We start from the raw sequence: 25,183 nt of genomic DNA on the forward strand, positions 1-25,183 counted from the left end.
GTAGCCAGGAAAGCCACAACCGGAAGCAGGAAGCCCCATCTCCCCTGCCCCTACGAAGTTACCTGTGATGCCATCTTCCAGCCCCTGGAAATTTACATATGGTGCAAAACCTAGGACCAATGGGCTACTTGTGTATCCCTAGTGCCCGCCTTAGGTTCCACCCCAAACCGAGGCTATTTATAGGCCCCCATGCGACGTGTCCGCTGGAGAGATTGCTGGACGCCAGCGGTGAGGGTGCTGGTCATTTCTCTCCATGTTCTCAGAATAAAGGCCACTTTTTATTTTATATTTCTCATCTTTTGTTAATATTTTTCATCTTTTGGAAATAACCTTAGCAATGACAATATGTAACCTATTAACTAGTGATTTCTTACTGTATTTTTTCTTGAAATTCTGTATTACTTGTACCCTTTTACTGCTTTGTTTTTTATTTCCTTTCTTCTCTTTAATTAAAAAAATAATCAAACCTGGAATGGATATCTTTTATTTATTTATTTATTTTGGCTCTGGAGATGAAACTCATGACCTCACACTTGCCAGGCAGGTGCCTTAAGCCACTGAGCTAAACACCCAGCCCACCAATGGATATCTTCTACACCTTGTCATCTTCAGAGTAGTTGCCTCTGCTCTTGAACTTGATACCAGCAAGCATACCCAAAGTGAATAAAATCAGTCAAGGCCAAATAACATTGAAACAATCCAGCTTCAAAGAACATCAGTCATAGAAGACAATATAAGTAATATAGGGATTCAGTTTTAGTTAATAGGAAATTAAGGATAATTACCATGGTATAAACTGCTATTTTTGGGTTATCTCTCTGTGCCCTCAAATCTAATATGAGTAGACAGACCAGAACAAAATATAACCAAACTAAACAGAGCAACAAGACTTTAGCTTTTAAATCCTGATACACTTTTAAGTATGTCCTCTGCCTTCTTTTTTTAGGCAATTCCTCACCTTTCTCCTTCTCAGGATATTATTATTCACTGTTCAGAGTGATATTAGTCTAGTCTCTTATGTTCCCTTTCAGCATATATAAAGATAAAGGCAGCTACTACAAAGACAATGAGAGACATTATGGTAGTCATTATCGACTTCGCCAAAATCAGTGTTGAAGATCGAAAAAGCAAGCTTGATTAGTTCTATAATCTTCAGTATATATTCAATGTGTGTGAGGATGGGAACAACTATTTGGAAGAAAACTAGAGACAGTAAGATAGACAGTGAACATTTCCAGTGGGCGTGCTTTGAAATCTGTGTTTCCTTAACTTGTTTTCTTATGAACTGTTTTGCTCTGTTTCGCTATGTTTAATCTTACCCTCTTTAAGAAAAAAAAAAGTGTGTAGGACAGATAGGCATAGTAATAACTTTTTGGTGGATCATTGAGGTGAACCATGACAGTGTCATTATTTGAATATCAGTTTGTATGCTTTAAATTTGTAACTTGAACAACTACTTCTAAGATGACAATATGATACTAATCAACTAGTGATTTCTTATTGTTTATTTTTCTGAAATTCTTTATTATTCCTACACTTTTTTCCTCTTTAAATAAACAACATTAAAATTCACCATAAAAATACAAAATTTAAGTTTTAAAGACAAAATATTAAGTACGGAGGCACTATCCATACTTGAAAGTGAAAAGCCCATTTCAGTTTAGGATGTTTAGTTACAAGATGCCATGTTGAAGCACAAAAACAACTAGATTAAAAAATCTAGAGAGGTACAAGTGTTTAACTGAAAACCAAATGCAATATGTGCACCTAAGGAGAGCCCCACCTCAGATTTGTCATTTCTGGAATATTTGTGAAGAAATATTGACATCTAATTTCTGTATTGATTATTTCTTCAGGTCTCCTTGGGGTTTTTAAAGTAAACTTAGATCTAAACTGTCTGAACAGTGATGCTTTTTCTATGTATTTAACAAGAAAGATGGCTATATTTCTCACATAGTTAATCCACATATCATCTCTGCCTAGTGAACTATTTCAGATATGTAACAATGATCAAGCATGCTGAGAGTATTCCCATAACACATAGGATGTATCTCGTGTGAGTTTTTTCATGTATTTCACTTACAATCTGGCTGGTGAAAGTGTCTCCACTTGCTTACATAGCCAGTGGTTCTTCCCAGTGTGAATTCTTTCACGTGTTTTGCAATGACTATATGCAGTAAAAGCTTTGCCACATTGTTATATACATAGGCTTTCTCACCAGTGTGAAGTCATAGATGTATTTGACAAAATCCATGTGTGGTGAAAGCTTTCCCACATTCTTCACATACACACAGGGTTTCTCAACCATGTAAATTTTATAATGTATTGTACAATGAGCATTTCTGCTGAAACCTTTTCCACATTCCTTACATATGTAAGTTTTCTGCCCAGTGTGAAGATTTTCATGCATTATGCAATATGTACATGTGCTGAAACCATTCTTATGATGACTATATACACTGGTTTTATATTGAATGTGAACTTTCATGTTTCTTACAATCTCCCTGTGTTTTAAAAGCTTTCCCACATTGCTTACACACATATTGTTTCTCTCCAGTGTGAATTCTTTCATGTTCCTTACAATGTCCAGGTCTGGTAAAAGCTTTCCCACATTGCTTACATACATAGGGTTTCTCTCCAGTGTGAATTCTTTCATGTTGCTTACAACAATCAGGTCTGGTGAAAGCTTTCCCACATTCCTTACATACATAGGGTTTCTCTCCAGTGTGAATTCTTTCATGTTCCTTACAACATCCAGGTCTGGTAAAAGCTTTCCCACATTCCTTACATACATAGGGTTTCTCTCCAGTGTGAATTCTTTCATGAACCTTATAACTTGCATGTGTGTTAAAAGCCTTGCCACATTGCTTACATACATATGGTTTCTCTCCAGTGTGAATTCTTTCATGTTTCTTACTGTATCCCCATGTGTTAAAAGCTTTCCCACATTGCTTACATACATATGGTTTCTCTCCAGTGTGAATTCTTTCATGTTTCTTACATTCTCCCTGTGTTTTAAAAGCTTTCCCACATTGCTTACATACATAAGGTTTCTCTCCAGTGTGAATTCTTTCATGTTTCTTACAACATCCAGGTATGGTAAAAGCTTTCCCACATTCCTTACATACATAGGGTTTCTCTCCAGTGTGAATTCTTTCATGATTCTTACAAGCTCCCTGTGTTTTAAAAGCTTTCCCACATTGCTTACATACATAGGGTTTCTCTCCAGTGTGAATTCTTTCATGTTGCTTACAACAATCAGGTCTGGTAAAAGCTTTCCCACATTGCTTACATACATAGGGTTTCTCTCCAGTGTGAATTCTTTCATGTTGCTTACAACAATCAGGTCTGGTAAAAGCTTTCCCACATTGCTTACATACATAGGGTTTCTCTTCAGTGTGAATTCTTTCATGTTTCTTACAATCTCCCTGTGTTTTAAAAGCTTTCCCACATTCCTTACATACATAGGGTTTCTCTCGAGTGTGAATTCTTTCATGATCCTTACAAGCTCCCCGTGTTTTAAAAGCTTTCCCACATTGCTTACATACATAGGGTTTCTCTCCAGTGTGAATTCTTTCATGTTGCTTACAACAATCAGGTCTGGTAAAAGCTTTCCCACATTGCTTACATACATATGGTTTCTCTCCAGTGTGAATTCTTTCATGTTGCTTACAATGTCCAGATTTGGTGAAACCTTTTCCACACTGCTGACATACATAGGGTTTCCCTCCACTGCAATATTTTTCATGGATCTGAACATCGTGGTGTGTTTCTGTTTCTTTCACATTCACATTACCTTCTGCAGTACAAAGGAATACTTCTTTACACTGCTTCCAAGATGTATATACATAAGATTTCCCTAGCTTGTCATTTCTGTAAAGACAAAATCACATATAGGATTTATAACCATATTAATAAGCTTTTCTTGGAGAGTTGAACAAAACTGTTTGCAGTCTCACTGTTTGAATCCCCAATTCATATGTTTCACTTTTGTATTTCATAACTATTTCTATGATCAGCATTTGTAATCATCATCTTGCAATTTCTTATTGTTTTTTTCACTTTGAAAGCAGTATTATTTATACTTATTTTATCTTATTTAATCTTTCCTTATATTAAATTTTAAAAAAGAAAAATTCACAGTGAAATTGGTCTCCATTTAATGACTGCATTAATATCAAGTTCTGTTTTTAATGCCTGCTAAGAAATTCTGACCATGAAGCAACAGAAAGGCCTTGTAAGATATGTTGAAAACAACCAAAAGACTGGTACACATTTGGAAATCTTAAAAGTTGGTACTTTGAAATGCATAATCTTTAGCTTCACTTTGGGCATGGGTACATATATGTATCACATGCAGATTATTCTCATATGTTTCCCCATCACAATCTCCCTTCTGTCCTTAACCTGTAGTCCCCTTTTCCATATGGTCAGTCTTACTTTTCTCTAACAACCCTGTTTCATTTCTTTACACATTTTGTATTTTGGTTTCTCATCTAAAAGAAAGCCAGTGACCTTTTAGGTTTTATAGCTGAGCTATTTCACTGAATTGATGGTTGAAAGACCCATCTAATTCTTATGGCAAGTGACATTATATTATTTATTTTTTGACATTACATAACACATTGTTTTCCATTCTGGGCTGGGAATGAAGAACAGGTCTTAGCATAAATCTATAGCTTTTTAAAAATCTATTTTAAGAGATTTTCATAGATCATTAAGCTGTGAAGTTTGAACTTGAAATTGCCATTCTGCAAAATCTGATTCCTACTGTGCTGGGTTTACAAGAATGCACAATCACAGAGAGTCTATTAACATTTTCCTTCTCTACAAATCCAGTGATAGATAGATAAGCTTCAAGGCCTGATCTGTTATAACATGATCTGCTTTGTATATGAATAAGCATGTATCAGTATTTTATGCAGATTTTGTCATTTTGAAAATATTCAGGACAAGTATGAGGGGATCAATTTCTAGAGACAACTGCATACTGATATTCAAAATGAGTGCACTAACATTCCAACTGCCTACTAAGAATATTAGTCAGAATCGACGATTGTCTAGAGCGTGGCTTGGAAACATGAGCACTCAATTTTATTTCAAATTCTATTGCAATCTTAGCAATTATTAGATAATGAATGTGTTGTATTCACATGTATATATGGGTAGAAAAACTGAAGGGAGAATGTCATAACTCAAAGTGTATGCCTTTCGTATACAACTATATGCAATGTCATACATTTTCATGATTTAATTCCCTCATATATACACTAGCTTATACATCTTTGGAGAATATTACTGACATTAAATTGAATGGTGCCTCATTTCTTTGGTGGTCACTTTTCTGCTGACTCACTAATTACTCAGGAACATTCCTCTCCTTGTGAGTGTGAATTACCTTAAGTATCTCCAGTACATTTTGCCTTCTTTTTCAGCTTCCTTGATGTCCCCAAGTCCTCCTGAATTGTAGACATAGAAATACCAGGACTCAGTTGAGTAATGCATACAAATTAATAGATTTTGTTTAGATTTATGATATAATGTGTCCAGGTCTGAGATATTTTTAAAAATATTTTCATATTCTTTTTAATGAAACAGCACTAATGAGCAACAAAAAATATTCTGACAGCATGAGTGCCAAAAAGGTTTCATCCTTACCTATTGCAGCCATGTTCCTAAAGATTTCACCCATCACATCTCTGTAGAGGTTCTTTTGGGATGGACTCAGCAAAATCCACTCCTCATTGCTGAAGTTCACAACCACATCCTCAAAGGTCACTGCCTCCTAAAGGATCATACATATATTTCTCAAAGGAAGGTTGAGACCCCAGGTTTGGGATATCTTAAATTCTCTCCTACAAATCTGAATCAAAAGCAAAGTGTGGTGGTGCATATCTATAAACCCAGCACTCAAAAGGCAGAGAGAGGAACGCATCAGTGAGGTCAGGGCAATTCTAGGCTCCACAGGGTGTTCAAATCCACCTGATATACATACAGAAAGCTTGTCTCAATAAAACAAAACTAAACTAAACAAATAAATCCAAACAAAACAGCTGAATGAAAACTGATTTGTTCAAATTTAAATCCATGTCTTGGTCATTAATTTTGTGTTTATACACATTTTTGAAGACAGCAAATTTGATGCTAGATTGCAACTCACTGCTAATGTAACAGCCAAATAGGAGCACTGATTCTTGTGCTGAGTCATGGCAAGATTCCCTGTGCACTTTCTCTGAAGCAGAGCTCACAGTGAGAAGCCTGCAGGACCAGCAACCACAAAGCACAGAGGCAGATAAATGTCTCATCAATTGCCTGGGAAGCCAAGCAAGCACCTCCCCTCCCCGGTCAGCGGTGGCAGTCTGGAAAAATGCAGCCCTTCCAGGGGGATAACCAGCAGCAGCTCCTAAGGTCCCTGCCATGTTGGAACTTAGGACACTGGAAAGCCAAGCAAGCACCTCCCCTCCCTGGTGAGCAGTGGAGGTCTGGACAACTGCAACCCTTCCGGGGGGATAACCAGCAGCAGCTCCTAAGATCCGTTCTATGTTGGAACTTAGGGCGCTGTGAAACCAAACAACCAGCTTGCCTCCCTAGTAAGCAACCCCAAACCTACTGATGCACCACCTAGAATCAAACATCCCACTTCCCTACCCCTCTTCTCCTGTCACCCCACATTAGCAAATAGGAACCAGAATTCTGAGCATCTCATGGGAAGTTGAACATAGCAAATAAGGGGGACTTCCTTCTACTATCTCTTTGAAGGAAAATGTTTTTATTATTGTTTCACTCTATTCTGATTAATGGTACTGCTCAATTGAATATTCTGTTTTGATAAGTTCTATAATGTTCTGTATTTCATCTCATTTTGACATATGTGATTAAAGAACAACTATGACAAAGATAACAAAATATACTGTGATACCTATTACTGTTATCCCAGTAACCTGTTGTGAAGTTGTGTACCAATTTCACTGTGTGATCTTAGTTGACCTTATGCTGCCTTGTTCTGTTCTATTTTACCAATTTCAAAATTAAATAAAAAATCTCAGTAATCACTTTGATAGACTACAGATGATGTCTGTTCAAATCTCATTTAAGCCAATGAGTACTTTGTTCTTAATATACTTAAGCAGCATTTTGAAACATGAATTTAGTTTCATAGAACAAAAAATAAATAACATCAAATATTGTATATAAATAATAACTCAAGTGTTAGTGGAAAACAGCTGTATTTTAAAAATATGTATATAAAATGAAACCAGGCCCAAGCTGTAAATTATACCTCACTGTCACCAAGTGATCACTTTCAATTCAAATATAAGAAATATATCTTGGGAGGCTGGTGAAGGATTTCTTCCTTGAATTTGGGGCTAGCCTAAGTTACAGAGCTGTCTAAAATAGACAAACCCTGATTGAGACACCAAACAGACAAAGTGAAACTTAAAAAGAGACTGCATAAGACACCTTTGGTTTCTTTTAAAAAAAATTATAGCCATACAATACAGAAAAATTCCAACAATATTCAACACTTTCTCAGAAACAATGTGGGTATCGTCCTTACTACACAGAAAACATTTTCATAGTTGCGTATTTAGCTCAGTGGCATGAACACCAGCCTGGAAAGCATAGGTCATGCATTTGATCCTTGGAACAAAAAAATTGAAAATTTCAGCTTCATGACACTGAGGCATAATTAGAGATAATCAAATTAGATCTCAAGTATGGAACACAAAAATTATGGGTTGACAGGGATGTGGAATACTGATTGTTTGTTGCCAGAGCTAGTGTTGATCACCTCAGTGAAGCAATCAGAACCCAACTTTACTTCATACTTACTCTAAGAACTACCTGACTTTCAGTGAAGACGCTCTCTGTTGTATGTCCTGCTATTTGCTGCCTGTATCCTGTCAGCCACTTCCACATCTTTTCCACACTCCTCTGATCCATCCTAAGCAGGAAACCCTTCATGCCTAACTACAATATCACTGCAAAATTTCTATTTAGGGCTTCTCATTTACACTACTTAGATAAGTCCATTGTACAGAATTTCCATATTTAAATTGTCTATTAACAACCAAGCTACTAAATCAGCTCTTAATTCAGAGGAGACACCCCTATTCCTTTACATTCAGAAGGATATCACATGTATATTTCCATGCAAATGCGTAAATTTTGGAATTTTTCGATGAGAATTTAACAGGTAGCCCTTTCTGGAATTTGTCCTTCACAAATTTTTACCCCGTCCTTGATAACACTTTCATATTTGCTTCATATTTCTCAGAATTCAAAACTCTATGGCTATTCTCACAAACCTAGTCTGTGCCACCTAAATAATTAAGTATGATCAGAAATTATTTTGCACTGATCTGTATAATACACAGGAGTTCACCAGTTGTTTCAGAAGCCTTTCTCCGCTGAGCCACAGTACTACATGTCTCTGAATTCTCAGGACCTTTGTCACTACCTGTCATGAGGATGGAAATAGGAGAACATACTATAAATTTAGGAGATCACTATAAATACAAAGAAGCCCAAGTTTAAGTTGAGCCATTGTGGCTATGAGGCCCGGCATTATAGACATTAATAAACTCTGGACATTCCAGATCTGCTCCTCTGCAGAAAGAGGGCATAGACCTAGCTCATTAGTGCTCTACAAACTACAAAAGCATCATAGTCAGGGTCTTCCCAAGCTCCGCCCAATGACTAAGATAGTGGACTTACCAGGCTAGCAGTGAATTTCAAAGATGATTCTTGAGTCTGCTGCTGAAATAGTGAAGCCAGGGTTCTGGGGACCCCAAATTACCCTTGCCAACAGCAAGAGGCAAAAGGGATAGTGAATGAACCATGGCCAAAGCTGGAGAACCTCAGGAGCTGAAGCTAACTAAATACCTGAGGCTCCAGACACTGGAATTACTCCTAAACACTTGTAACCTGTTTTGCCCAATCCACGCTATTTCTGGGCGCCTATCCACAACCTCACCATTCCATGGCTACAGGATCTCTCAGGTTCTTTGTCAAGCAGGCCACAGGACATCAAAAGTACTAAATGAGATCCAGCAAGCATTTGCTACCACTGTTGTACTCAGAACAGGTAAATCATGCTGAGACACCAGAACAGACAGAAGTCACAGCCAGCAGTGTCCCACCTGATTGGACAGTTCATATAGCCTGCCCCTTCATCACTGATTGACTCCTGCTCTACTGTCGTCCTTCTGAGTCAAAAATAAACAGGGAAAGGAGCCCCTCCCTGCAAGAGAGGATCCCAAATAACAGACTGCATTGCAGAGACTTCTGGAGCTGCCATTCTTCTACAGTGGTGATCTCAGCTCGACAGAGGAGTATCTGTACTGAAGAGCTTTCCTCAGGCTTTTAATTTTCAAATCCATTTGATTTCAAGGAAAAAAGAACACATCAACTAAAATTAAATTCCAAAACATGTCAATCAGGGGGCAACAATGGTATATACATTGCACACTGTTATCCCCAGAACATTCACCCAGAGCACAAGACATCTGTAATGAATTTTCTAAACAGTGCCGGTCCTGAGTTATTTAAATACTATTGGCATGAGACATGGCTAGGTCCCCCAAGGATCCCATGCAGGAGACCAGATACCTTGCAACTATGGAGAAGACTGACACCTCATGCTATGGGCCAAGGCTCAAGATAAATGATAAGCAAATTCATCCATATCCTAAGGATTGATATTCTAAATAGTTCCCTAGCACTCTGAGGAAGTCAGGAGTCACCATTTAAAGAAATGTATCCTTATCCTAAAGACTGACATTCTAAATAGTTCCTATCATCCTGAGGAACTCAGGAGTCACCCTCCCAAACCCCTAAGGGAAGACACACAGCTGCCTAAGAATGCCTGCTTTCTATGTGACTCCCTTCCCCCTTTGTTCCCAATTAAATCAACTTTACCTGAACTTATAATCTTATTGGCTACCATAACTCTGTGCCACCTTATGCCCATCTGCATTGTGAGTTCCTAGTTTTCCCCACCTTAAACTCACTTCACCACATGATTTTACTCTATAAAGGTCCCTAGAATGGACAGTCTTTGGCAACCTGCTCAGGATACCTTCTCTCTGTCAAGCACCTTTTTTCTCTGAATAAGTATATTCTTCTCTTAATCTCTGTTGTTCCTAAAATTCATTCTTTGACTTTACAGGACAAAATCCTAATATCAGACATTGTAGACCGGGAGATTCATTCCAGGATAACAATATTAGTATAAACTTTTTCTTGAAGTCAGAGAAATCAGTAGTAGTTTGTATCACACATTGTTGATCTCACCATGCCATGGATACTTGCATTGAAGGCTTTAACCCTGCCTTTAAGTGCTGCTTCTTTTTCTGAAACTGAACTGATCTGTAATTTTGGTTATGGTATGGACCATGCATTAAGGAAATGACTCAAAATATTTCTTATGAATGGTTTACCAACAGCCATGGAGGAAGACAGATAGCAAAAATTCTTGTTTTGATTTCTTCATTCAAACCGAAGGATGTACTTGAAAGAGCTTTGACCTTCAAACACTTACAGGACTTCATGGTTGTAGTTCAAGGTGGAAGAATGAGAAATCAAGGATGCTTACTCATATGGCCACTTCCTCTTTTCTCCTTGAATACAACTTCCTCTTTCTTTCCCAGGGGCCTAAAGAAAATTCCCATCAGCTCCTAGCATGACATCAATGTCCCCTCCAAGCACCACATCCAGTCAAAAGTCACATATACCCTATAACCCCATAGTCATTCGGGGGAGAGTGGGGAGCCAAACCCTTGGTAGCTGTGAGCTCCTCTCCAAATTCTATAAATAAAAGGCCACTTTTACATTTCTTATATTTTGCTTCTCTATTGTGCTAATTTACCTCCTTGGTAGTCTCAGTAACCTAACCCACTTTAAACCTATCTCATCACATGATTTTATTCTATAAGGTCTCTAGAAAAGACAGAGTCTTTTACTAGAGGCTCAGAATCCCTCCTGTTTTTCTCAGATAGAAGCTTTCAGATAGGATTTTTGGTGTAGTAAAGAAGAGAATACAAAGTCAAAATGGCCTTTATTCTAAGAATATGGGGAGAACCCCATGACCACTGGGGGTCTGGCTTTTTCTCTGGAAATATGTGGGTGGCATACATATAGTTTGTGGCGTGGGTGGTGCTTAATTAAAGGTGGCATTGCTGATATGCAAGTAGCTGATTGAGATTCTTTTCTGGCCACAGGTAGGTTGAATAGGGGAGAGGAAAGTGACTTCAAGGTAAAAGTCCCCTGGTTCCACCTCCCAATTCGAAAAAATCCTATTTAGAGCAAAATACTTTCACTTTCTATCTCTCAATAAATATATTCTGCTCTTCAACTCTGTTGTTCTTAAAATTCATTCTTGCACTTTAGAGAACACAAATTCATACCAGACATAGAAGTTCAGGAATTTCATTCCACTATATCATGGTATGGTTGCCTGTATTTCTAACTAACTCAGCTGCCTGTAACTTTAAGAATTGTTTATCAGTTTGACTTGGGGTAATTGGAGCAAATAAAATGTTCTTAATGAATATAGGGAAATATATCACTAAATTGAATAAAATGATTATCACAGTTTTTCTAGCTAGCATCAGCCAACATTTTCAACTTTCAAGTATGTGGGAAAACAAAAAATAAAAACAACTCAGAAAATAGCAATCCTGTAGGGCACAGTACATCATTTACTGTAATTGCCATGTTATCTGCAGGTATTTCATAGACCACAAAGGAAACATGAAGCCTATTAATTAACAAGTATCAGTTTCAGTAAATGTGCTCATAGCACTGCATCACTGACAACTGCAAGTTTTTTTTTTTTTGTATGAGGGATTGAACTCATGGCCTAGTGCTCTCCAGGCAGCTTCTTTTATCACTGACCTCAATCCCCAGAACCAACAACTTTAGATACTAAATATGACTATTAACAATGTTTAATTTGCCATTGACATAGTTATAAATTTTGTAAACTTACATTTTCACACATGAAATGATTTTCTTGCCTTGCAGTTTAAATTACTTTTTTTTATAGGTACCAGGGATCAAAGTTACAACCTAGCACTTTCCAGGCAGACATTTCTGCCTGCTGAGCTTAAAGCCCTGGCCTGTATTAATGAATATTTTAAATGTATAAACATCACTTTATCCATTCAAATACTATTGTGATTTTAGCAAAGGATGTCAATGTAGACAGAAATCGATATACAATCAGAGGGAAACTGGAACCTTCAAGAGTCAATGCAGAAAACTAAATACAACAATCACTGCAACAGGCACAGCTGAAGAAAGCCAGAACTGAAGATGAAGATGCAGTGACCAGGTCTACATGCTCCTGAAGAGAAAAGCAACAGCTTGAAATGTACTACAGTTACCACCACCTCCTCCAGGAAGTCCTGCTAGGCATCAATTACCATAATCAATGACCAGAACAACTGGACTATTGTTCCCACAAAATGCCTTGGTTCTTCCCACATACCTTTTCTGGCTGACTTGTTCTCCTCATGAGTAATATTAGTTAAGCAGCTATAAGTTTATAGGTTGAATGTAGTCTGAGACACACACTGTACCCACATTGTGGCTTTCCTGTATAAATGACCCCTGACAATAGGTCTGTGGCCAAAATACTGAAGACCACTCCTGAAAATTCAAGGCTATTCTTCTCTCTTTTTTTCTAAGAAAATTTTTGAACTTCTTTTGGTTTGTGACTTCATTTCTCAATGTTGTGAGCCATTAAACTAGGTTCATTTGACAGCAAACAGGGCAGGATTATATTTTTCTTATTTCAATTTAATTATGAAATTCTGCTAAAGGCCATGTTCCAAAGCCTGGATTTCAAGCTGCTTGTTTGCCATGAATTTAACATTTCCATGCGCTTTTAAAAGTCCTCATTCTAGTGAACTGCAAATGTATTGGAGGAAGGAGGTCATTGTTGTGCTGTATGTAGCACAGTAGGTGCCATTCCTAAATCTGTTTTTGTCACTGCCTCCTGGATGCCACTACATAGCCTTCCTTCTTCTCCAGCATCATTCAATAAATCCCATTTTGCATAAGTCAACTTTCACTCAGCTCTATAATATTTTTAATAGTCTTTCTGTCACCTTGGTTGTTTATGTTTTTCATTTTAGTTTTTTGATTTAAAGACATAGTCTCACAGGAGTTCTGGCCAGCCTACTCACTATGTAGGTTAGCCTGTCTTTGAATACATGGCCATTCTCCTGTTTCAGTCTCTTCATCACTAAGGAAAAGAGGTGGGCATTATAACACATGGCAGTTGTCTTTTTTCTCCTCTCCTTTTCACTATTATTCTTTCATTTCAGTGGCAATGTCATTTAATCCTGTTGTTTGCTTGTGTCAGTAAAGGTTTCTGCAGCTTGAGTTGAGTTTGTGAACAACAATGTAGGAAGACAAGCAAACCAATTGGGAAATGTGGAATTTCATTAGCTGGTCTCAGGACGAGTTGTATAAAAAAACACCTATCCCCATTTCAGGATCTAAAGAAGAGGCTTTGAACTGGAAAGTTACAGATATTTTAAAAGATAGAATCACAAAAAGATCCTGTTGGAAATCATTTAGCTAGAATCTTATAATAATTTTTGGATGACAACTGTATTCTGCTTCTTTTGTTGAGCAGGTTAATTTTTTTCTTTGGGTACAGCTCATTTTGCTTTTCTCCTGGGTCTTCTACCCTGAGTGATTTTTCCATTTTCTGGGTGAAATACAGGGCACTAGTTAAATGCAAAGCTCAAGGTGGCATCTATTATGCCAATCTACAACACAGCTAAGTTACAAGCCTCAATATTTTCTAGGGTAAAACCACACATATCTATAATCCCAGCACTCAAGAGGCTGATGCAGGATGGCTGCTTTGAGCTTAGGGCAATTCTGCACTCCATAAAGTGTTCAAATCTAGCTGATGTACGTAGAGAAAACCTGTCTCAATAAAACAAACTAAACTAAACAAATAAAACCCACATAACAGCTGAATGGAGACTGATTTCTTAAAATCTTAATTCCAAATCTTGGGGATTAATTGCTTGTACATACACATATTTTGAGACAGCAAATTTGATGCCATAATGCAACTCACAGCTAATGTAACAGCCAAATAGGAGCACTGATTGTTTTGCTGAGTCACTGCAAGTGTCCCTGTGTGCTGGGTTTGGTGGCTCAAGCCTGTCATCCCAGCACTCCAGAGGCTGAGGTGGGAGGATCCTTGCGAGTTTGAGACCAGCCTGGGCTGCAAAGTGAGCTCAAGGCCAGCCTGAACTGTGTAGTGAGACCCTGTCTCAAAAAAGACAAAAAAAAAAAAAAAAAAAGGGTCGCTGTGCATTGTCTCTAATGCAGAGCTCATAGTGAGAGCCTGCAGGACAAGCATCCTTGAAGCACAGAGGCAGACAAATATTTCATCAATCACTTTGATGTAAGACCAATGATATCTCTTCAAATCTGAATTAGGCCACTGAGTCCTTTGTTCTTAATATACTTAAGCAGCATTTGATATTTGAATTTGGTTTCACAGAACAAAACATAAATAACATCAAATATGGTACATAAATAATAACTCAAATGTTCATGGAAACCTGCTGTAGGTAAAACACGTATAAACAATGAAACCAGGTGCAAGCTTCAAATTATAGCTCAGTGTCAATAAGTGATCACTTTCCATTCATAAATAAGAAATATATCTTGGGAGGCTGATGCAGGAGAAATGTCTTGAGTTTGGGGCTAGCATAAGTTACAGAGCTGTCTGAAATAGAGAAACCCTCACTGAGATACTGCACAGACAATGTGAAATTTCAAAAGTGACTGCATAAGACACCTTTGGTTTGCTTTAAAAAGTTATAGCCATACAGTATAGAAAAATTCCACCATATTCAACATTTTCTGAGGAACAAGGTTGATATCATCTATAACATACAGAAAACAGTTTCAGAGCTGGGTATTTAGCTAGCAGCATGAAAACCTAACTTGCAAGCTTGAGATCATGACTTCGATCCTTGGTACAAAAAAAATTCAAATTTCACCTTCATGATACTGGGTCATAATTCAAGATAATCAAAACTAGATCTCAAGTGAACAACACAGAATTCATGGGTTAACAGGGATGTGGAATACTGATTCTTACCAGAGCTTGTGCTATTCACCTCAAGGAAGGTATCATAATTTAACTTTAACTGCATGCTTACCCTAAGAACTACCTGACTTTCAGTGAAGACCCTCTCTGTTGTATGTCCTGCTATTTGCACACAGTGTCCTGCCAGTCACTTCCACATCCTTTGCATGCTCATCTGATCCACCCTAAGCAGAAAACCCTTCATGCCTTAACTAGTAATATCCCCGCATTATTTCAATTTAGGGCATCTCTTTACACGAATTAGTAAAGTCCATTACAGAACATTTCCATATTTAAACAATGTATATGATCAACCAAGCTATTAAATCAGCTCTTAATTCAGAGAGGACACCCATATTCCTTTCCATTCTGAAGGAAATCATGTGTATATGTTCATGCAAATGACTAAATTTAGGCATTTTTCAAAGAGAATTTAACAGGCAGCCCTTTTTGGAATTTATCCTTAGCAAGCACACTTTACCCTGGCCTTGATGACACTTTTATATCTGCTTCATTTTTCTCAAAATTCAAACCTCTATGGCTGTTCTCACAAACATAGTCTATGAGCACATGTGTCACATAAAGAATGCTCAGAAATTCTTTGCACTGTTATTTATCATACACAGGAGTTAACCAGGTGTTTGGAAAGACTTCCTCCACTGAAGTATATCACTACACATCTCTGAATTCTCATAATCTTTCCCAACACCTGTCATGGGGTTGGAAATGTGAGAACATAGTATAAATTTAGGTAATTGCAAAATACATAAATGCATAACTTTAAGGAGAGCAGTTGTGGCTACGAGGTCCTGCAGCACAGAAAATTATAAACTTCTGGCTTTCAGATCTGTTGCTGACAGGAATGAGAGCAGAGACCTGGCTTATTACAGCTGCACGCAGCTTGAAAACACATCGGAATCAGGGTCTCCTCATGCCCTGTCCTGGGCCCAGACTGTTGGAGGAGGAAGGGCAGCAGGCGATTTCAAAAATGGCCTTGTGGCCTGGTTGTATCACAGTGGTGACAGCGTTCTAGGGACCCAGAACTGTCCTGGCCCCAGCGAGAGGTAAAAGGGCCAGAGGATGACTCACTGCTAGCACTAGAGCACCTCAGGGTCTGAGGCTAAGCACACAGGCTCTAGACAGCACAGCTGCTTCTCACCACTTTTTTTTGCTTTTCTTTTTCTGTCTTTTTTTTTTTTTTTTTTTTTGTCTTTTTCCTTTTTATTGGTACCGGGGATCGAACTCATGACTGCCTGCTTTTATTGCAGGCACTTATGCAGCTGAGCTAAACCCCAGCCCCTTCAAACCACTTCTAACTGGTCTCAACTGGATTCCACCCCATTTATCTGCTCCCATCCCATAACATCACCATTGCATGGTTTGGAGGTCTCCCAGGTTCTTTCTAAGCAGTCCACAGTGAATAGAAGCAAAAAATAGTGGTCTAGCAAACATCTAGCGCTCCCTTTTTTGCCCTGGCTTTGCAACTGACGCCATGACACCGGAAGAGACCGCCTACCTTGGCCCGCCTGATTGGACAGTTCTTACAGCCAGCCTCTTCATCACTGATTGGCTCCTGCTCTCCTGCTTGCCTTCCCCACCAAGAATAATTACAGAAAAAAAAAACCCACCCTGGAATTGTGGATCCCCAATGAAAGATGGTGGAGGCTCCTGGAGCTGGCTGTCTTCTGGAATGTTGACCTCAGCTCGTCTGATGGGTATTTGCACTGAAAGTCTTTACCTCAGTCCTTGTTTTTTCTCCCAAACGCATTTTATTTGAAAGTTAAAAAGTAAAAAAGTGGTTCAGGGATTTAACTTAATCGCCTGCCTGGCAAGCTAGAGGTCCTGCATTCCATCCAAGATCTGGCTACCACACACTGTGCTGCTATAAACGTGGGTGCACATATATCATTGTGGTATGATGATTTTTATTCTTTTGGGTAGATACCCAGAAGGAGAATAGCTGAGTTGAGTGGGACCTGTAGACCTAGTTTGTGTGGAATCTCCACACTGATTTCCACAGTGGTTGCCTTACCACCAACAACGGAGAAGGATTCCTTTTTCCCGCACAACCTCTCCAGCATTCGTTATTGCTTGATTTCTTAACAGTAGGCATTTTTTTTTCTGGGGCAAGGTGACATATCAGTGTTATTTAATTTGCAATTGTTAAATGTCGAGTGATGCAGAACATTTTATCACATATTTATTTGCTGTTTCTATTTTTTTCATCTGAGAAGTGTGTATTTCACCTCAGATGCACATTTTTCGATTTGGTCTTTAAATAGGGGAAGACTGAAATTTTTTAGTTTTCCGTGCTCTCAATAGTAATACTTTGTCTGAGGAAGAGTTGGCAAATATTTTCTCCCACATTGTGGGTTGTCTTTTCACTCTGTTAGTGATTTCTCTTGCTGTTAAAAAGTTTTTTAATTGGGTGAGATTCTCACTTAATTGTCTTTGATTTTTGCTGTTCAATACAAGTTTTCTTCATAAAGTCTTTTCTTACATCAATGTCTGCAGGAGTTTTACTTACTCTATCTTGCAGCAGATTTAATGTTTCTGTTTTAATATAAGATCTTTGATCTATTCTGATCTTAGCTTAATACACGTTGAAAGATAATATTCAAAACGTATAGAGCCAGGTTTTCCAGCACCATTTATTAAAGAGGCTGCTTTTCTTCCAATGACTTTGTTTGGCACCTTTGTCAAAGGTAAGATGGTTTAGTGGTCTGGGGTTGTTTTTCCATCTTCTAATTTGTTCTTTTGATCTTTGGGTCTGGTTTTGTTTGTTCTATTTTTTGTCAGTACCACATCTTTTTTTTTTTAATCACGATACCTTTATAGTATAATTTCAAGTCAGGGATTTTGATGAACCCTATCTTTCCTTTGTTGCCCAGCATCACCTTTGCTACTCTAGGTCTCTTCTGGTTCCAGATGAATTTTTGGAATTATTTTGTGTTATTCTTTGAGATATGCTACAGGGTTTTGATTGGGATTGCACTGAATCTGTACAATAGCTTTGGAAGTATGGTCATTTTCACTATATTGAATTTCCCTACCCAAGACTATGGGATAGCTCTTCATTTTAGAATGTCGTCTTCAATCTCCTTTTTGAGAGTACTGTGGTTTACAGTATAGAGATCCTTTACATCCTTTGTTAGATTGATTCCTAAGTATTTCATTTTGTTGGATGCTATTGTAAAAGTTATTGTTTCCTTGATTTCTCTTTCCATGAGTTTTTTATTCTTGTTTATGAAATCTAGTGATTGTTGAGTGTTGTCTTTGTAACCAGCTATATTACTGAATTTTCTTCTTAAACTAGAATTCTTTTGGTGGAATTTTTATGGTCTTCTAAGTAGAGTATCATATCTTCTGCAAATAATTATAGTTTGACATTTTCATTTCCTATCTTTATTCCTTTTATTTCTTTCTCTTGTCTAATTGCTCCAGCTAGTTTTCAGGACTATATAGAATAACAGTGGAGGCAGTTAGACATCCTTGTTTTGTTCCTCATTTTAGAGTGAAAGCTTTCAGTTTTTGTCCACTTAGTTTGAGGTTGACTGTTGGTTTGTAATAAAAGGCTTTTATCAGATTGAGATAAAGATGATCTCTTCCGATTTTTGTAGGTTTTTTATTATGAATAGGTGATGGGCTTTGTCAAAATCTTTTTCTGCATCTATTGAAATGATCAAATGATTTTTGCTTTTGGATTTTTCAATACGGTGTATTATATGTATGGATTTATGTATGTTGAACCACCCTTGCGTCCCAAGGAATAATTCCACTTGATCATGTTGTACAATCTTCTCGATGATATTCTGCAGTCTGTTTGCCTTTATCTTATTGAAGATATTGCTTCAATTTTCACTAGGCAGAATGGTCTGTAATTCTCTTTCTTATTTGGATTGTTCTCTGGTTTTGGTATCAGGGTAATGCTTGCTTCCAGGAATGAATTGGGAAGAACAATTTCCCATTCGATTTCATTGAATTTTGAGAAGTGGTGGTGTTAGGTCTTCTCTAAATTTCTTATTTATCCCTGCCATTTCATGGCTACCCCTGCTTTCTTTCAAGGATCAGTGGACACTTTCCATAATGGGCTGCAAATATTTTCAGGATAAAGGTTCAATCCTCCAGGAATAAAAAATCCACTGATGTCAGAAAATATTCTGAGAACAGGCCAGGGCAGGACACAACAGAACAGAGAGTCGGAAGTCTGTGTTAGAGGCAGCAGACTTCATCTTAATGATTTTCACTCATTTCTATTAATTTTCCACCTACAAACCCAGTATGTGAAAACAAAAGGAGCATAGTTACCGTGTAAAGTGAAGACATTACATTTAAATGATAGTAATGGTCTGCAACAGAGTATGGATGAAATAAAAGCTATCATCAGTTCTCCAAGACACACTTGCTACTCATTCAAACTCATATAATTTCTGAATTCTGAAAGTGATCATATTGCCAAGCATGGGTGTGACAATTATTGCTGAAATGGAACCAAATTCCTAATCCAATTAAACTTTTCCTTCTGTTGAGGCAGGGACACCCAAGGACTTCACACTCTAAGTTCCCCTTGCCACATAGTTCCCTTGTCACTAATTGGCACTCAGCTCTTTGTTGTACTCTACTCAAAAAAAACACGGCCCCATGATGAAAAAACGGGGCAAGACCCCAAGATGACAAATGGGGCAAGATGTCATTTTTAAAAGAAGTGCTTTTATTTTAGCTGGCCCAGCAACACAGTGCAGATGGAATTTGCAAACTGTGCAACTGAGTTAGAGTTTTGACTGATTTTTATAGTTCATTTATGATTAGCTCATTGATCATTAAGTACATAGTGATGAGAAACAGAAATAAGGTGGGACTTTGTTTCCCTTTGCTTGAGGTCAGAGGCATTTCACAGTGGGTGGTTAGCCAATTCATAGCCCTTGGTCTGCCAATTCCAGGAACATTTGTCTCTCATAAAGGAAACAGTGGTTGACACAGCATCATTTGTCTCTTACAAGGGGAACAAAAGTTGACATAGCACACAGGTCACTAAGGTGGGGGGATGACGCATTACAGCACAGCAGAACCACGTGGTCAGTTAATTTATAACTATGTGGTTGGTGTTTGGTTACTAGGGTAATGAGCTCAGTATAGAATGACAATATTACTAATAAATATATGTTTAAGTAACTATTTTTGTTAATTATCTTTTAATCAATTATTTTAATTTTTAGCATCTTAGTATAACATTACTAATCTGTTTATATGCAAGGTCCAATTGTTAAACAAGTAAGTAAGATTAACAGAGGTCTGGAGGCTGCTATGATTAACGTTGTCAACCAGGGAGATAGAGAAAACCATCCCTCAAACCAATTCTGTTCAGTTTGTCTGGCTTGTTCTTGATCCTGTAGCTGCCCTTTAAGGCTGGCCATTCTTTGTCTGATAACCCCAGAATGATTGGCATACAAACAACAATTCTTTCCTAATGCCAGACAAAAGCCTCCTTCCTTTAGGAACAGGAGATCTAGACCCCACCAGTTTTGTAAAACCATCTCAGTCAGTATACTTAAAGAATCATCTAATTTGGAGATAGAGTCACTAAGGGCTGCTAAATCTTGGTCTATGAGTACACGTAAGTGTCTATAATTTTGGTCTTTTGACTATTACTCTGGACACTCTCAAAACTATTGACCTTCTTATCTCAATTTTTAGTAATACAGGTAATAATGCAGGATTTTTTTTGCTCTTACTGGACTCTTTAAGTCAAAGCTAGGGAACAAGTGACTCTTACCATTATCTCTAGGGTACCAATACACTTGGGGAAAGATACGGACTAATATGTAAAGCTCAGGGCACTGGGTAAACAGGTGATGCATGGAACAAGGAGTTATATTAGAAGAACAGGCAAACCAGGCTCCATTGGGAGCAACAAGGTGTTGATTAGCAGGATAGGAAAAAGTATAAATCAAAGCTGAAGAGGTAGGATTACAGAGTGCAGCATTAGGGGAAGTGTGCAAGGAGTAGGAGGCAGAGTAAACACAGATTCCTGGAGCACCCTGTACATTGTCCAGTGTGAGCCAGGGCTTAGCATCCCACCAACAAAGGTGTCATCTGTACAGGAATTTAAAAATTGATTTGCCATAAGCAATGTCCAGAGGCAAGAAGGGGCTAGAGATGTCACAGAAATCGCAGAGGGCAAAAAGGTCTCAGGAGCAGGAAGTCTAGTGGAGGAGAACAGAAGATTGGGTCTCAAAAGTGAGGAAAAAGTTAAAGACCCCATTTATTTCCCTGTCAAGGAGATACAAATTTACAACCCCAATGTCTACAAAAATATTTCGTCTCTACGGATTGTGAACACCTATAATCAGAGGCTGGCTGTTGCTTTTGGGGACAAAGATACCAGTGAGTGGACGGTAATTTTTTTTTGAATACATAGGTCCCTGTAAGTCTCTATTAGCAACCAATCTGGCAGCATGACATGCACACCCAACAACAAGTTTTTGTCTAATTTTTGCTGGGATGTTATCTAATAGGGAACATAAATTTATCTTAATTATCTTATAGACAATAGCATTGGTTTCCAATAATTTACCAGTGAAAAAGTCAGTAATTGTAATTTTTAAACAGTGGGTTACAAGGTATCTCCTTGGGGTCTCCATAAGGAATAACACCTAAGAACAAGATTATCAGATACATTTGGCAATCTTAAGCTTTAAAGAATCCTTGGAGGGAACAACAGTCCACTTATCTGTAGGTTGATTGCTGTCAGAGGCCAGAACTGACTTGAGGTGGCAATGATGAATTGAGGCAGGCTTTTTTGTGACTTTGAAGGCAGTCAGAGTGCTGAGGACCACTGTGTAAGCGTCTTCTCACCATGGTTTGAGGGACTCATGGTGATGTCTCTTGATGAGTAGTGTCCTAGGTTTCATGGCAGGACGTTTATCCTCAGGATGGGCTGTAGGCAGAGGTTGTTGTTCTCAGAATAACTGATGGATGGAAGTCAGAGTTGGTTGAAGGGCCTGGAGGAACTTAGCAAGATCTTGATTAGCCAGATCAGCTAATTTTTTTTCAGAAATCTTAGGAATAAGAGGAGGAGTTCTCCCACATAGAACATTAAAGGGGAAACAACTGTAACATAGGGGGTACATTGTGCACGCAAGAGGGAAAAAGGAAGGAGACTCACCCAGTTCTCACCAGTTTTGAATGTCATCTTAGTTACTACCATTTTTAAAGTCTGGTTTATCCTTTTTATTTGTCCTCAACTTTAAGGCCGGTAAGCACAATGGAGTTTTTAATCAATCTGCAAAGCTTGGGTTAGTTTTTCAGTTATCTGGGCTATAAAACCCGGGCCATTGTCAGACCCCATTGATAAAGGGAGGATAAATTGGGAAAACTGCTATCAGGGCTGACTCAAGACTTATTAGGAAAAGCTATCTACCAGTACTCATTCCCTTAAAGTCCAGGTTGTTTTTTATTTTTGTAAAATCTAATTCTCAATGTTTTTCTGGCACAGTCCCATGATACCAAGTGGTTTTCATTTGTTGTGGTTGCTTAGGATTTACCAACTGGCACAGAGGGCCTCTAAGGCTCACAGACTGAGTAAGCTTTGATAACTGAGGGATAAAGAAATGATCTCAAAAAAGGCAGTGAGTTTTGATCCTCCCATGTGAGTGGACTGATGAGCTTGTTGGATGAGTTTTTATCTCAAGGCCTCGCAGAGGAGGACTTGAGTATGAGGCAGTTGGTACCAGCCCCCAGGGATATCAGAATTTGCTTGGAATTGAGCTGCCAAATGTAAGTGTTTTTGAGTGCAAAACGGCTCTGGCAGAGTGGGTGGAATCAGTAGCAATGCTGGGATTGTCTCAATCCCCACTGATTTTGTGGCTGCTTTTTGGGGAGCTGCATCTGTTAGATTATTTAATAGCCATATTCCTTGGCATCCAAATGGCAGCTAACAAATCCAAAACTTGGGGAGCATTTTTATCTTTTGGCCCCCTTAAGTCAGTGAAACTCATTCCTGATAAATGGCCCCATGAACATGGGCAGTAGCAAATGCATATCTGCTATCCGTCTAACAACTTGAGGGCCTCAGTGAGGGCAATGAGTTCAGCCCATTGGGCTGATGTTTTTGGCTCTAAGGTTTGTTCCCATAGAATCTGAGAGTCTGTGACAGTGGCTCCCATGACCTGCTTACCTTGATATATGTGACTGCTTTCATCAGAGAACAATGATGGAACTCTGGACAGTGGTTCATTTGTCAGGTCTGGTCAAAGCCCCATGAAATGATCAGAGGGGCAAGGAGAGTTCATCATCAGGCAGTTGAGTATCTGGGTTTAAAGACACTGTCCCCTTGAAACTAATGGTAATCAGATCTAGAAGTAATGCCTGATAGGCAGCCATCCGTCCGGTGAAGCTTTGATGAGAGTCTCCAGTGAATGAGAGGAGATAATTAAAAGTTTTTGTCCAAATGTCACCTTTTGGGCCATTTTCACCAGGAGGGCCACCGAGGCAATCGTCTGCAGGCAAGGCAGACATTGGGCTGCCACGTTATCAAGTCTCTTGGAAAGATAGGCAATAGGCTTTTGCCATGGTCCTAAACTCTGGGTCAGTACTCCTTTTGCTATCCCTTGTTTTTATCAACATAGAGGGAATGAGGTTTTTGCAACTTTGACACAGCCAGAACTGGAGCTTCTGTTAAGGCTGATTTCAATTGCTGAAAAGCCTGGTCTCGTGAGTCTGTAATCTAAAGCAGGCAATATCCTATGGCTCCTAGAAATTTTTATATTTGCTTTTTATTCACAGGAACTGGAATCTGTTGAATGGCTTGCACCAGCTGGAGGAAAGAGTCAGTTTTAAGAAAACTCTAATAACTAACTGAGGGGCATTTTTTAAAATCTCTTAATTCTTTGCAACTTTTGCTTAATATCAGGTGCTGACAGTTACAAAGGTATTATTAATGGCCCTTGCCTTTTTAGGTGCTACCAGATCTACAAGTGTATAAATGTAATAGGCCTCTAGCAATCTCTCTAGAAACCCCGAGGAAGACTCATCATCTAATTGTCTCACCTCTGTTACCTTGGACAAATTGGTGGGTTTTCTGGCAGCCCTTAAAGGCTTCTGAGAACAACTGGCAATACTGAATGAGAGCCTTCTTACCTCTGGTTGTCCGATCGGGGCAGGACAAAGGGAAAACATGGTTCTGGCATTTGGGATCAGAGGACAGGTTTTTATTTGGAATGCACACTGCTTTTTATCCCACAACATGAAGGTTTTTTTTCTCTCTCTCTTTTACTGTAAACAAAACCTGTAAAATCTGCTGGCAGTCATCCCAAGTGGGGTGATGAATGGAGAAGACAAATGTCAAAAGAGAAATAAGGCCACGAGGGTCCTTAGAAAAAGGGGGGTGAGGAAGAGGAGTACAGGAATTCTGAACGCTGATGGCTTCTAGTCCGGATGGGACTGAGAATTACAGTCCTTTTTAATTTTTATTTTCATAGGCAAATATATTTTATATATGGTCAACACTGACTTTCTATCATTATATAAACTTGGGATGACAAAGGGCTCTAGTTTGTCCTCCCCTTTTTAGAATACAATCTCATTTTAATGGAAACATTTTGCAGTAAAGTTTTACTGATCCAATACTGTCAAATTCTGAACACATTTGTTTTTCTGTTTCTGTTTATTACCAATTACCTTTTTTCTAGCTTTTTAGACAACATTAAAAATTTGAACAAAATCCTTGAAGTGACTTTCTTAGTAGTCTAAAATATATTAAATCATTTTATGTCTTTTTACCATCTTAAAATGTTACACTTTAAAAACTGTAACTTTTTAAACTGGCTCAATAACAGTATGACCTGGCTATATTTGGTAATGCCAATATGATTTTAAAAGCCATATATATATATATATATATATATATATATATATATATCTGTGTCTGTGTGTGTAAATATATATGTATTGTTATATATTTACATTTTAACCAGAAAAACACTTTTAAAGACATGCCAAGGTTGTACATAATCAGTTGAGAACTAAAACATTAAACAAGGCGCCACAAAAGAC

The 25,183-nt window shown here is 38.2% G+C and overlaps 1 protein-coding gene across 1 annotated transcript; it reads right to left on the bottom strand.

Moving 5' to 3' along the window:
• Positions 1–477: 477 nt before the first annotated feature.
• LOC134475048 (zinc finger protein 709-like) lies at positions 478–16,632 on the bottom strand. Its single transcript, XM_063244414.1, has 4 exons — positions 16,500–16,632; positions 5,659–5,785; positions 5,399–5,459; positions 478–3,873 (listed from the first exon to the last, which is right to left on the bottom strand). Exons 1-4 carry the CDS (start codon positions 16,500–16,502, stop codon positions 2,466–2,468), a joined length of 1,599 nt encoding a protein of 532 aa, XP_063100484.1. The 5' UTR covers positions 16,503–16,632; the 3' UTR covers positions 478–2,465.
• Between the last annotated feature and the right edge of the window lie 8,551 nt (positions 16,633–25,183).

This window comes from Cavia porcellus, unplaced genomic scaffold (genome assembly GCF_034190915.1).
Source record: "Cavia porcellus strain 051 isolate PalLab524CR breed Dunkin Hartley unplaced genomic scaffold, mCavPor4.1 scaffold_50, whole genome shotgun sequence".
Classification (NCBI taxonomy): Eukaryota; Metazoa; Chordata; class Mammalia; order Rodentia; family Caviidae; genus Cavia; species Cavia porcellus.